At 27.6% G+C, this 16,345-nt stretch overlaps 1 protein-coding gene across 1 annotated transcript in view; it reads left to right on the top strand.

Annotated features, from left to right (window-relative positions):
* The window catches only part of LOC143233293 (uncharacterized), a 65,598-nt gene extending 52,070 nt beyond the window's left edge, over positions 1–13,528 (top strand). The window contains exon 4 of the mRNA XM_076469424.1: positions 12,648–13,528. Within this exon, the coding sequence (XP_076325539.1) occupies positions 12,648–12,757 (110 nt within the window). The 3' untranslated portion in view covers positions 12,758–13,528. The remainder of the gene's footprint in view (positions 1–12,647) is intronic.
* The last annotated feature ends 2,817 nt before the right edge of the window (positions 13,529–16,345 follow it).

Genomic DNA, 16,345 nt, shown 5'->3' with positions numbered 1-16,345 from the left:
AAAAACAAATAACAACTAACATGTAACAAGTAAAAAAACAACTAACAACTGACATGTAACAAGTGACAAAAACAAATAACAACTAACATGTAACAAGTAACGAAAAACAAGTAACAACTAACATGTAACAAGTAACAAAAAACAAGTAACAACTAACATGTAACAAGTAACAAAAAACAAGTAACAACTAACATGTAACAAGTAACAAAACAAGTAACAACTAACATGTAACAAGTAACAAAAACAATTAACAACTTACAAAAAACAAGTAACAACTAACATGTAACAAGTAACAATAAACAAATAACAACTAACATGTAACAAGTAACAACAAACAAGTAACAAAAACAACTAACAACTAACGTGTAACAAGTAACAAAAAACAAATAACAACTAACATGTAACAAGTAACGAAAAACAAATAACAACTAACATGTAACAAGTAACAAAAAACAAGTAACAACTAACATGTAACAAGTAACAAATAACAACTAACATGTAACAAGTAACAAAAAAACAAATAAAAACTAACATGTAACAAAAAGAAGAAGAAACAAGTAACAAAAACAATTAACAAGTAACATGTGACAAGTAACGAAAAACAAATAACAACTAACATGTAACAAGTAACGAAAAACAAATAACAACTAACATGTAACAAGTAACAAAAAACAAATAACAACTAACATGTAACAATTAACAAAAACAAATAACAACTAACATGTAACAAGTAACGAAAAACAAATAACAACTAGCATGTAACAAGTAACAAAAACAAATAACAACTAACATGTAACAAGTAAAAAAACAAGTAACAACTGACATGTAACAAGTGACAAAAACAAATAACAACTAACATGTAACAAGTAAAAAAACAAGTAACAACTGACATGTAACAAGTGACAAAAACAAATAACAACTAACATGTAACAAAACAAGTAACAAGTAACAAAAACAATTAACAACTTACAAAAAACAAGTAACAACTAACATGTAACAAGTAACAAAAACAAATAACAACTAACATGTAACAAGTAACAAAACAAGTAACAACTAACATGTAACAAGTAACAAAAACAATTAACAACTTACAAAAAACAAGTGACAACTAACATGTAACAAGTAACAATAAACAAAAAACAACTAACATGTAACAAGTAAAAAAACAAGTAACAACTGACATGTAACAAGTAACGAAAAACAAGTAACAACTAACATGTAACAAGTAACAAAAAACAAGTAACAACTAACATGTAACAAGTAAAAAAAACAAGTAACAACTAACATGTAACAATTAACAAAAAACAAATAACAACTAACATGTAACAAGTAACAAAAAACAAATAACAACTAACATGTAAGAAGTAACGAAAAACAAATAACAACTAACATGTAACAAGTAAAAAACAAGTAACAACTGACATGTAACAAGTGACAAAAACAAATAACAACTAACATGTAACAAGTAAAAAAACAAGTAACAACTGACATGTAACAAATGACAAAAACAACTAACAACTAACATGTAACAAAACAAGTAACAAGTAACAAAAACAATTAACAACTTACAAAAAACAAGTAACAACTAACATGTAACAAGTAACAAAAAACAAATAACAACTAACATGTAACAAGTAACAAAACAAGTAACAACTAACATGTAACAAGTAACAAAAACAATTAACAACTTACAAAAAACAAGTAACAACTAACATGTAACAAGTAACAAAAAACAAATAACAACTATCATGTAACAAGTAACAAAACAAGTAACAACTAACATGTAACAAGTAACAAAAACAATAAAAACTTACAAAAAACAAGTGACAACTAACATGTAACAAGTAACAACTAACGTGTAACAAGTAACAACAAACAAGTAACAAAAACAAGTAACAACAAACAAGTAACAAGTAAAAAACAAGTAACAACTGACATGTAACAAGTGACAAAAACAAATAACAACTAACATGTAACAAGTAACGAAAAACAAGTAACAACTAACATGTAACAAGTAACAAAAAACAAGTAACAACTAACATGTAACAAGTAACAAAACAAGTAACAACTAACATGTAACAAGTAACAAAAACAATTAACAACTTACAAAAAACAAGTGACAACTAACATGTAACATGTAACAATAAACAAATAACAAGTAACATGTAACAATTAATAACAAACAAGTAACAAAAACAAATAACAACTAACATGTAACAAGTAACAAAAAACAAATAACAACTAACATGTAACAAGTAACAAAAAACAAATAACAACTAACATGTAACAAGTAACAACTAACATGTAACAAGTAACAAAAACAAGTAACAACTAACATGTAACAATTAACAAAAAACAAATAACAACTAACATCTAACAAAAAGAAGTAAGAAGAAATAAGTAACAAAAACAATTAAAAAGTACCATGTGACAAGTAACGAAAAACAAATAACAACTAACATGTAACAAGTAACGAAAAACAAATAACAACTAACATGTAACAAGTAAAAAAACAACTAACAACTGACATGTAACAAGTGACAAAAACAAATAACAACTAACATGTAACAAGTAACGAAAAACAAGTAACAACTAACATGTAACAAGTAACAAAAACAAGTAACAACTAACATGTAACAAGTAACAAAAAAACAAGTAACAACTAACATGTAACAAGTAACAAAACAAGTAACAACTAACATGTAACAAGTAACAAAAACAATTAACAACTTACAAAAAACAAGTGACAACTAACATGTAACAAGTAACAATAAACAAATAACAACTAACATGTAACAAGTAACAACAAACAAGTAACAAAAACAACTAACAACTAACATGTAACAAGTAACAAAAAAACAAATAACAACTAACATGTAACAAGTAACGAAAAACAAATAACAACTAACATGTAACAAGTAACAAAAAACAAGTAACAACTAACATGTAACAAGTAACAAAAAACAAATAACAACTAACATGTAACAAGTAACAAAAAAACAAATAAAAACTAACATGTAACAAAAAGAAGAAGAAACAACAAACAAAAAAAACAATTAACAAGTAACATGTGACAAGTAACGAAAAACAAATAACAACTAACATGTAACAAGTAACAAAAAAACAAATAACAACTAACATGTAACAAGTAACAAAAAAAACAAATAACAACTAACATGTAACAATTAACAAAACAAATAACAACTAACATGTAACAAGTAACGAAAAACAAATAACAACTAACATGTAACAAGTAACAAAAAACAAATAACAACTAACATGTAACAAGTAAAAAAACAAGTAACAACTGACATGTAACAAGTGACAAAAACAAATAACAACTAACATGTAACAAGTAAAAAAACAAGTAACAACTGACATGTAACAAGTGACAAAAACAAATAACAACTAACATGTAACAAAACAAGTAACAAGTAACAAAAACAATTAACAACTTACAAAAAACAAGTAACAACTAACATGTAACAAGTAACAAAAAACAAATAACAACTAACATGTAACAAGTAACAAAACAAGTAACAACTAACATGTAACAAGTAACAAAACAATTAACAACTTACAAAAACAAGTGACAACTAACATGTAACAAGTAACAATAAACAAAAAACAACTAACATGTAACAAGTAAAAAAACAAGTAACAACTGACATGTAACAAGTAACGAAAAACAAGTAACAACTAACATGTAACAAGTAACAACTAACATGTAACAAGTAAAAAAAAAACAAGTAACAACTAACATGTAACAAGTAACAAAACAAGTAACAACTAACATGTAACAAGTAACAAAAACAATTAACAACTTACAAAAAACAAGTGACAACTAACATGTAACAAGTAACAATAAACAAAAAACAACTAACATGTAACAAGTAACAACAAACAAGTAACAAAAACAAATAACAACTAACATGTAACAAGTAACAAAAAACAAATAACAACTAACATGTAACAAGTAACAAAAAACAAATAACAACTAACATGTAACAAGTAACAAAAACAAGTAACAACTAACATGTAACAAGTAACAAAAAGAAATAACAACTAACATGTAACAAGTAAAAAAAAACAAGTAACAACTGACATGTAACAAGTTGACAAAAAAACATAACAACTAACATGTAACAAGTAAAAAAACAAGTAACAACTGACATGTAACAAATGACAAAAACAACTAACAACTAACATGTAACAAAACAAGTAACAAGTAACAAAAACAATTAACAACTTACAAAAAACAAGTAACAACTAACATGTAACAAGTAACAAAAAACAAATAACAACTAACATGTAACAAGTAACAAAACAAGTAACAACTAACATGTAACAAGTAACAAAAAAACAATTAACAACACACAAAAAAAGTAACAACTAACATGTAACAAGTAACAAAAAAAAATAACAACTATCATGTAACAAGTAACAAAACAAGTAACAACTAACATGTAACAAGTAACAAAAACAATTAACAACTTACAAAAAACAAGTGACAACTAACATGTAACAAGTAACAACTAACGTGTAACAAGTAACAACAAAAATAAGTAACAAAAACAAGTAACAACAAACAAGTAACAAGTAAAAAAACAAGTAACAACTGACATGTAACAAGTGACAAAAAACAAATAACAACTAACATGTAACAAGTAACGAAAAAACAAGTAACAACTAACATGTAACAAGTAACAAAAACAAGTAACAACTAACATGTAACAAGTAACAAAACAAGTAACAACTAACATGTAACAAGTAACAAAACAATTAACAACTTACAAAAAACAAGTGACAACAAACAATGTAACATGTAACAACAATAAACAAATAACAAGTAACATGTAACAATTAATAACAAACAAGTAACAAAACAAATAACAACTAACATGTAACAAGTAACAAAAAAACAAATAACAACTAACATGTAACAAGTAACAAAAAAACAAATAACAACTAACATGTAACAAGTAACAACTAACATGTAACAAGTAACAAAAAACAAGTAACAACTAACATGTAACAATTAACAAAAACAAAATAACAACTAACATCTAACAAAAGAAGAAGTAAGAAGAAATAAATAAACAAAAACAATTAAAAAAGTACCATGTGACAAGTAACGAAAACAAATAACAACTAACATGTAACAAGTAACGAAAAACAAATAACAACTAACATGTAACAAGTAAAAAAACAACTAACAACTGACATGTAACAAGTGACAAAACAAATAACAACTAACATGTAACAAGTAACGAAAAAACAAGTAACAACTAACATGTAACAAGTAACAAAAAACAAGTAACAACTAACATGTAACAAGTAACAAAAACAAGTAACAACTAACATGTAACAAGTAACAAAACAAGTAACAACTAACATGTAACAAGTAACAAAAACAATTAACAACTTACAAAAAACAAGTGACAACTAACATGTAACAAGTAACAATAAACAAATAACAACTAACATGTAACAAGTAACAACAAACAAGTAACAAAAACAACTAACAACTAACATGTAACAAGTAACAAAAAACAAATAACAACTAACATGTAACAAGTAACAAAAAACAAATAACAACTAACATGTAACAAGTAACAAAAAACAAGTAACAACTAACATGTAACAAGTAACAAAAAACAAATAACAACTAACATGTAACAAGTAACAAAAACAAATAACAACTAACATGTAACAAGTAACAAAACAAGTAACAACTAACATGTAACAAGTAACAAAAAACAATTAACAACTTACAAAAAAAACAAGTGACAACTAACATGTAACAAGTAACAATAAACAAAAAAACAAACTAACATGTAACAAGTAAAAAAACAAAAGTAACAACTGACATGTAACAAGTAACGAAAAAACAAGTAACAAACTAACATGTAACAAATAACAACTAACATGTAACAAGTAAAAAAAAAACAAGTAACAACTAACATGTAACAAGTAACAAAACAAGTAACAACTAACATGTAACAAGTAACAAAAACAATTAACAACTTACAAAAAACAAGTGACAACTAACATGTAACAAGTAACAATAAAACAAAAACAACTAACATGTAACAAGTAACAACAAACAAGTAACAAAACAAATAACAACTAACATGTAACAAGTAACAAAAAAACAAATAACAACTAACATGTAACAAGTAACAAAAAACAAATAACAACTAACATGTAACAAGTAACAAAAAAACAATAACAACTAACATGTAACAAGTAACGAAAAACAAGTAACAACTAACATGTAACAAGTAACAAAAAACAAATAACAACTAACATGTAACAAGTAACAAAAACAAGTAACAACTAACATGTAACAATTAACAAAAAACAAATAACAACTAACATGTAACAAGTAACAAAAAACAAATAACAACTAACATGTAAGAAGTAACAAAAAACAAATAACAACTAACATGTAACAAGTAACAAAAACAAATAACAACTAACATGTAACAAGTAACGAAAAACAAATAACAACTAGCATGTAACAAGTAACAAAAACAAATAACAACTAACATGTAACAAGTAATAAAAAACAAATAACAACTAACATGTAACAAGTAACAAAAACAAATAACAACTAACATGTAACAAGTAACGAAAAACAAATAACAACTAGCATGTAAGAAGTAACAAAAACAAATAACAACTAACATGTAACATGTAAGTAAAAAAAAACAAGTAACAACTGACATGTAACAAGTGACAAAAACAAATAACAACTAACATGTAACAAAACAAGTAACAACTAACATGTAACAAGTAACAAAAACAATTAACAACTTACAAAAAACAAGTAACAACTAACATGTGACAAGTAACAAAAAACAAATAACAACTAACATGTAACAAGTAACAAAACAAGTAACAACTAACATGTAACAACTCACAAAACAAGTAACAACTGACATGTAACAAGTGACAAAAACAAATAACAACTAACATGTAACAAGTAACGAAAAACAAGTAACAACTAACATGTAACAAGTAACAAAAAACAAGTAACAACTAACATGTAACAAGTAACAAAACAAGTAACAACTAACATGTAACAAGTAACAAAAACAATTAACAACTTATAAAAAACATGTGACAACTAACATGTAAGAATTAATAACAAACAAGTAACAAAAACAAATAACAACTAACATGTAACAAGTAACAAAAAACAAATAACAACTAACATGTAACAAGTAACAAAAATCAAATAACAACTAACATGTAACAAGTAACAAAAAACAAGTAACAACTAACATGTAACAAGTAACAAAAACAAGTAACAACTAACATGTAACAATTAACAAAAAACAAATAACAACTAACATCTAACAAAAAGAAGTAAGAAGAAACAAGTAACAAAAACAATTAAAAAGTACCATGTGACAAGTAACGAAAAACAAATAACAACTAACATGTAACAAGAAACGAAAAACAAATAACAACTAACATGTAACAAGTAAAAAAACAACTAACAACTGACATGTAACAAGTGACAAAAACAAATAACAACTAACATGTAACAAGTAACGAAAAAAACAAGTAACAACTAACATGTAACAAGTAACAAAAAACAAGTAACAACTAACATGTAACAAGTAACAAAAAAATAAGTAACAACTAACATGTAACAAGTAACAAAACAAGTAACAACTAACATGTAACAAGTAACAAAACAATTAACAACTTACAAAAAAAAAAGTGACAACTAACATGTAACAAGTAACAATAAACAAATAACAACTAACATGTAAACAAGTAACAACAAACAAGTAACAACAAAACAACTAACAACTAACATGTAACAAGTAACAAAAAAAAATAAACAACTAACATGTAACAAGTAACGAAAAACAAATAACAACTAACATGTAACAAGTAACAAAAAACAAGTAACAACTAACATGTAACAAGTAACAAAAAACAAATAACAACTAACATGTAACAAGTAACAAAAAAACAAATAAAAACTAACATGTAACAAAAAGAAGAAGAAACAAGTAACAAAAACAATTAACAAGTAACATGTGACAAGTAACGAAAACAAATAACAACTAACATGTAACAAGTAACGAAAAACAAATAACAACTAACATGTAACAAGTAACAAAAAACAACTAACAACTAACATGTAACAATTAACAAAAACAAATAACAACTAACATGAAACAAGTAACGAAAAACAAATAACAACTAGCATGTAACAAGTAACAAAAACAAATAACAACTAACATGTAACAAGTAAAAAACAAGTAACAACTGACATGTAACAAGTGACAAAAACAAATAACAACTAACATGTAACAAGTAAAAAAACAAGTAACAACTGACATGTAACAAGTGACAAAAACAAATAACAACTAACATGTAACAAAACAAGTAACAAGTAACAAAAACAATTAACAACTTACAAAAAACAAGTAACAACTAACATGTAACAAGTAACAAAAAACAAATAACAACTAACATGTAACAAGTAACAAAACAAGTAACAACTAACATGTAACAAGTAACAAAAACAATTAACAACTTACAAAAAACAAGTGACAACTAACATGTAACAAGTAACAATAAACAAAAAACAACTAACATGTAACAAGTAAAAAAACAAGTAACAACTGACATGTAACAAGTAACGAAAAACAAGTAACAACTAACATGTAACAAGTAACAAAAAACAAGTAACAACTAACATGTAACAAGTAAAAAAAAACAAGTAACAACTAACATGTAACAAGTAACAAAACAAGTAACAACTAACATGTAACAAGTAACAAAAACAATTAACAACTTACAAAAAACAAGTGACAACTAACATGTAACAAGTAACAATAAACAAAAAACAACTAACATGTAACAAGTAACAACAAACAAGTAACAAAAACAAATAACAACTAACATGTAACAAGTAACAAAAAACAAATAACAACTAACATGTAACAAGTAACAAAAAACAAATAACAACTAACATGTAACAAGTAACAAAAAACAAGTAACAACTAACATGTAACAAGTAACGAAAAACAAGTAACAACAACTAACATGTAACAAGTAACAAAACAAATAACAACTAACATGTAACAAGTAACAAAAAACAAGTAACAACTAACATGTAACAATTAACAAAAAAAATAACAACTAACATGTAACAAGTAACAAAAAAACAAATAACAACTAACATGTAAGAAGTAACAAAAAACAAATAACAACTAACATGTAACAAGTAACAAAAACAAATAACAACTAACATGTAACAAGTAACGAAAAACAAATAACAACTAGCATGTAACAAGTAACAAAAATAAATAACAACTAACATGTAACAAGTTACAAAAAACAAATAACAACTAACATGTAACAAGTAACAAAAACAAATAACAACTAACATGTAACAAGTAACGAAAAACAAATAACAACTAGCATGTAAGAAGTAACAAAAACAAATAACAACTAACATGTAACAAGTAAAAAAACAAGTAACAACTGACATGTAACAAGTGACAAAAACAAATAACAACTAACATGTAACAAAACAAGTAACAACTAACATGTAACAAGTAACAAAAACAATTAACAACTTACAAAAAACAAGTAACAACTAACATGTGACAAGTAACAAAAAACAACTAACAACTAACATGTAACAAGTAACAAAACAAGTAACAACTAACATGTAACAAGTAACAAAACAAGTAACAACTAACATGTAACAAGTAACAAAAACAATTAACAACTCACAAAAAACAAGTGACAACTAACATGTAACAAGTAACAACAAACAAGTAACAAAAACAAATAACAACTAACATGTAACAAGTAAAAAAACAAGTAACAACTGACATGTAACAAGTGACAAAAACAAATAACAACTAACATGTAACAAGTAACGAAAAACAAGTAACAACTAACATGTAACAAGTAACAAAACAAGTAACAACTAACATGTAACAAGTAACAAAAACAATTAACAACTTACGAAAAACAAGTGACAACTAACATGTAACAAGTAACAACTAACATGTAACAAGTAACAACAAACAAGTAACAAAAACAAATAACAACTAACATGTAACATTTAACAAAAAACAAATAACAACTAACATGTAACAAATAACAAAAAACAAATAACAACTAACATGTAACAAGTAACAACAAACAAGTAACGAAAACAAATAACAACTAACATGTAACATGTAACAAAAAACAAATAACAACTAACATGTAACAAATAACAAAAAACAAATAACAACTAACATGTAACAAGTAACAAAAAACAAGTAACAACTAACATGTAACAATTAACAAAAACAAATAACAACTAACATTTAACAAAAAGTAGTAAGAAGAAACAAGTAACGAAAAACAAGTAAAAAGTAACTCGTTACAAGTGAATAAAAACAAGTAACAAATGACAAGTTATATGTAACAAAAAACAAATAACAACTAACATGTAGCATGTAACAAGTAACAAAAACAATTAACAGGTAACTCGTAACAAGTGACGAGAAACATGTAACAAATGACAAGTAATATGTAACAAAAAGCAAGTAACATGTAAAAAATAAGTAATAAGAAACAAGTAACAAAAAACAAGTAACAAGTAAAACTTTTCAAATATATACTGTTGTTTTGTTGAACTTTATTCAAAGGAATTCGAGGACTATTACCATTAACCGTCTCTAATTTAGAAATAATTAAGTAGACGGAAGGTACGTATACAACGCCACCTACCAAAAAATATCTTGAGCTACTCCGTGCTGACGAAAAGTGAAAGTGATTGTTGCAGAGCAACGTCCCCACGACTGAAAGATCGAACATGTTTGGTTTTCTTCCAGATTACGAATCGATAAATATAATTTCATGGAATAAATTTATCGATGTTTCAACAATATTACTAACAGTGTATTCACCCAGACGAAAACATGGAAGATTTGGGTCTTCAATATATCGATGTTTCAACAATATTACTAACAGTGTCTTCACCCAGACGAAAACATGGAAGATTTGGGTCTTCAATATATCGATGTTTCAACAATATTACTAACAGTGTATTCACCCAGACGAAAACATGGAAGATTTGGGTCTTCAATATATCGATGTTTCAACAATATTACTAACAGTGTCTTCACCCAGACGAAAACATGGAAGATTTGGGTCTTCAATATATCGATGTTTCAACAATATTACTAACAGTGTATTCACCCAGACGAAAACATGGAAGATTTGGGTCTTCAATATATCGATGTTTCAACAATATTACTAACAGTGTATTCACCCAGACGAAAACATGGAAGATTTGGGTCTTCAATATATCGATGTTTCAACAATATTACTAACAGTGTATTCACCCAGACGAAAACATGGAAGATTTGGGTCTTCAATATATCGATGTTTCAACAATATTACTAACAGTGTATTCACCCAGACGAAAACATGGAAGATTTGGGTCTTCAATATATCGATGTTTCAACAATATTACTAACAGTGTATTCACCCAGACGAAAACATGGAAGATTTGGGTCTTCAATATATCGATATTTCAACAATATTACTAACAGTGTATTCATCCAGACGAAAACATGGAAGATTTGGGTCTTCAATATATCGATGTTTCAACAATATTACTAACAGTGTATTCACCCAGACGAAAACATGGAAGATTTGGGCTTTCAATAAAAGTCATGTGACATTGGCCACCAGTTTCTTCTTATAAAAACGTACACTGTTTAGACATTCATGATAAAAATTGGAAACAAATTAAATACATTAAGAGTGTCACAATAACTCGTTGTTGGTACAGATAAACAATATTTTCATTCAATAGTTATGAGGAAAACACAAAGTACAATTCCCAAGTAATAGCCAATATTCTATTTGATGTTTTAAATATTTAGATCCAAAGATTAAATAAAGTTTTTTCTTGATGTCTAACAAGATACAAAAAAATTTAAGAGAAAATAAATATATACAAATTCAGTGCTAACAGTACCCTTTTCTTATTATTTCAGTTTTAATGCAGTAATTTCATTATTTGTTAATGTTTGCAGTTGCTAAATATCTATTTACGTTTAACTATTAAGCTAATAAACGCAAGTCTATCTGTGTTTGGCGCCAAATATGCTCGCTCTTTCAGCCGTGCGGGCGTTATAATGTAACTATTCGTTGGTAAAAGAGTAGCCTAAGAGTTGGCGGTGGGTGGTGATGACTAGCTGCCTTCCCTCTAGTCTCACACTGCTAAATTAGGGACGGCTAGCACAGATAGCCCTCGAGTAACTTTGTGCGAAATTCAAAAACAAACAAACTATCTATGTTTACACTGTTATTATTTAAGGCCAGAAATCATACGTTAAACCAAATATTAAACATTGGACTACAGATAATTGAATAATGTGAACTGATGAAGTACCGTCTTCCACAGGAATCTTTATACTTGCAAGTGGAATTTCTGGGTTTGATTTGTAAACACTATATAGACAATAACCAGGAAAACAGGTGTTTGAGTGTATAATACAACTTGAGGTCCTTTCAGTTCGCGTAACTGTGAGTCGAACTGATATAACAATACATTATCTAACCAGTATGTGTATGTTTCATAATTATAACTTCTTTTGCAGTTGAAACTGGGAGAGCCGTGCGAGGACAGCATAACTTGAAAACAGTGACTGTTTTATTTCTCGTTACTACGGTGTTTAGGAGAAGACTTGAACATTCGTTACACTGTTAATTAGGAAACAGGACTGTTTTACACTTATAATTAATTAAAAACAGAACCAAAAGTGTAATGATGCCTTCCTTTAATGAGTTCGTCGTGTTAAAAGTTATCGTTACAAAAACAAAACGCTCATGAACGGTTTATTTCCATCATTTATCATTGTGTTTATAATGTGTCAAGTGGTGTTACAGTATCTTAAAACTAAACAGTTTGTAAACTGAACAACAAACATTAATTCTCGGTCTGCTTCTTCGACACACTAAAACAAAAATATAAAAATAATAGATGACCAACAAGTCCCTTTAGACTATATGGATTAATTGCAGTAAATAAAAACTGTTATATTTATGGACAGTAAGAAGCTATTGAAATTTCAAGCTATCAATTCTTAAAACTTTAAAGCAATAAAAAAATACTTCGCTAGAAACGTCTCAAATGTTACCAAACATGTTCGTGCCTACTCTTTACAGATGTTTAAACTAACCAGTAGTGAATTTTCCTTTCAAGTCCTACATTTTTATCTACTCAGCTGTAGTGGAACAGAAGATAATAGTCTTTATAAAATAGGCTTTATTCTCAGGATATCATGAGTAGGAAACAGAAGTTTCTTTAATTATTATTTATCTATTTGTAGTTCTATTTAATCATTATTTGTCTTTAATAAATACAACCTTTAACGATATTCAAATGTGACAGGTTGAGAACATCTCTTTTATTGTACCTCGTAGTAAAATCATTAATCGGGAAAATGGAGAGAGACTGAATTTATGTTTTAATAAAACTGGTCGCTTTAAAATATTAATCATGTCCTGTGTCTTCTGTTTTACCTCGTACGAAATGTTTTAGAAGCAGTTTCACATACATTGCTCGCCTAACTTTATAACAGTAGTTTGGTTTCCCCCTTCATATCGATTATACTCTCAGTGGCAAATGAACACCACGCCCATGTTTTGTTATTTCAGATGTGATGTTGAACAGCACTTTTAGAAAATGAAACGAAGCCAAATAAAGAATCTTATTTTGTACGTAATCACAGGATTATATTTAGAGGTTCGGTTGTAAAACGATGTCTTAGTTTAACGCGTTTAGCTTAATTACGTCTTTATTCTGTTTGAGAGCTGGAGTTTCTCGATTGATCTTTTTAAAAATGCTAATTTTATATTAAAGTTCAATAGGGTTAAAAGAAGCTGATTGAAACCTTTACCACCTAGAAACAGACTGTTGAACTATTTTAGTTTTTTCATTAGTTAATGTGCAAGTTACACCTTTTACAAATATTTATAAAATTTGTTTTTCTAACGACTTGAGTTCAGAATATAGTGTTACTGAAGAAGAATCGATTCGGAGCAGACAACAGTGCCTAAACGTAATATCCTAATTAATATTTATTGTTTAATTAGAGGTATGCTTGGACTTACTATCCTAATTAATATTTATTGTTTAATTAGAGATATGCTTAGACTATTATTCTAATTAATATTTATTGTTTAATTAGAGATATGCTTAGACTATTATTCTAATTAATATTTATTGTTTAATTAGAGATATTTACAATTAACAATACTAGTCTATCAAAATTATGCTAAACAGAATTATTTGTATTTTCATTTGAAGCATATTGGCCAAAACTTTAGTTTCGAAATCAGCTAGCTCATTGTTTAATACTAAAACTATTTATATAAATTCATCTATCTTATTATAAGCTCAGAACTTCCATGCGTATCAAACTATGTCTTGTATTTATGTCTTACAAGTACAGGCTAGAAAGTGTGCCTTTTTACTGAAAGCGTCAGAACTTTCCAGGTAATACTGGATGAGCCAGGAAAATTATCTAAGAAAATTGTTCTGTTTCGTATTTTCACGTTCGTTCTAGAATCCCGTGTCTGTATTTATATTAGTGACACCAATAACCAAAACGTATCCTAGCTTGAAACAAGTAGTTGAATAACAGAAGTAGTTCTCCAAACATGTAACAGTTTACCCTAGTATTTTTATTAATTATTGCTAAGACATCGCAAAACTTTATGTAGAAATACTGTGAGAAGAGAAAGCTAAGACTGTGAAATATTTCTTATATTTATAAACTAAGCAAGTAAACTTACACAGGACGTTGTAAACCCGTCTTTCAACGCAAAAGGATTATTTTCTAAAGTACATGTGCGGAGAGACAAATTGATACATACGAAGAAATGTTTGAGGAACTACTTTTCGTCTCGTCGATGTGACAAATCACCTCTGTACGATTGAACACTTTGCTTTGTGAACATAAGAATCGCGATAAACAATGTATACATAAAGGAATGATAAACAAAATGTTCACAAAACCTAGAATCAAATCCAGTATTTGTAGAGTTGTAGGTCTCAGTATTTGTAAGGTTGGAGGTGACGTGGTTTAATTTACGTGTGAAGTTGTTTCAGCTGACCAAGATAACACTAACGAACAAAGCAGTGTTTAATTTCTTGTTATTACATCTGTGTTTAATTGCATTTAAGAAGTTCGTTTGTATGTTTTACATTGGGATAAAATCTGCACAATGGACTATCCGCACTGAGCTCACCGCAGGAATCGAGCCCCGAATTTCAACGTTTTACACCCTCAAGCTTAGCTATCACTATACGATTTATATCTTAAAAGAACATAGTGTGGTGTGTTATAAAGTGAAAACAAGGTTGTTATAAAGTGAAGTAAGAAGTGATTTGTGCGAAGGAACATGATGTTCAGTTGCTGAAGGGCAGTCATTTCTTGTGTGATGTTACATTTAATTAATTTTAAAAAATAAAGTTTATTGAAGGCATAAGTGACAGTGGTCAACATCTAGTCATCAAAAAAAGAAAAAACTCAGAAAGAAATAGTTGTATTTTATTTTTTACCTGAGTAAAGAACAAAACGCATATTTTAAAGAATTTTCTGTTTTGAAATCTATGGAAAACGGTGCTTTTAAACAGGGTTTGAAATCAATTTCTCTACGTCTGATAGAGGCTGTTACTGAGGTACTTTGAAACTGGTATTGAAATGTCAAATCTAGGCTGTTACCGAGATAATTTGAAATTGGTTTTTGTCGCTGTGAAGTTGATTATACTTAGTCTAATGTGTCAGTGTGAGGTGTAATTATAACTAGTATATGTCTCACTGGAGAGGTAATTATAACTAGTATATGTGTCACTGGAAAGGTAATTAATTATAACTAGTATATGTGTCACTGGAAAAGTGATTATAACTAGTATATGTGTCACTGGAAAGGTAATTATAACTAGTATAATGTGTGAGTGTGAGGTGCGATTATAACTAGTATATGTGTCACTGGAAAGGTGATTATAACTAGTATATGTGTCAGTGTGAGGTGTGATTATAACTAGTATATGTGTCACTGGAAAGGTGATTATAACTAGTATATGTGTCAGTGTGAGGTGTGATTATAACACTAGTTATAATCAAAAACGATTATAACTATATACAATCGTGATATGTGTCACTGGAAAAGTGATTATAACTAGTATATGTGTCACTGGAAAGGAGATTATAACTAGTATAATGTGTCAGTGTGAGGTGCCATTATAACTAGTATATGTGTCACTGGAAAGGCAATTATAACTAGCCTA

This window comes from Tachypleus tridentatus, chromosome 12 (genome assembly GCF_004210375.1).
Source record: "Tachypleus tridentatus isolate NWPU-2018 chromosome 12, ASM421037v1, whole genome shotgun sequence".
Lineage (NCBI taxonomy): Eukaryota > Metazoa > Arthropoda > Merostomata > Xiphosura > Limulidae > Tachypleus > Tachypleus tridentatus.
Note: the sequence above shows the minus strand (reverse complement) of the source record. Positions and strands in the feature narration are given on the sequence as shown.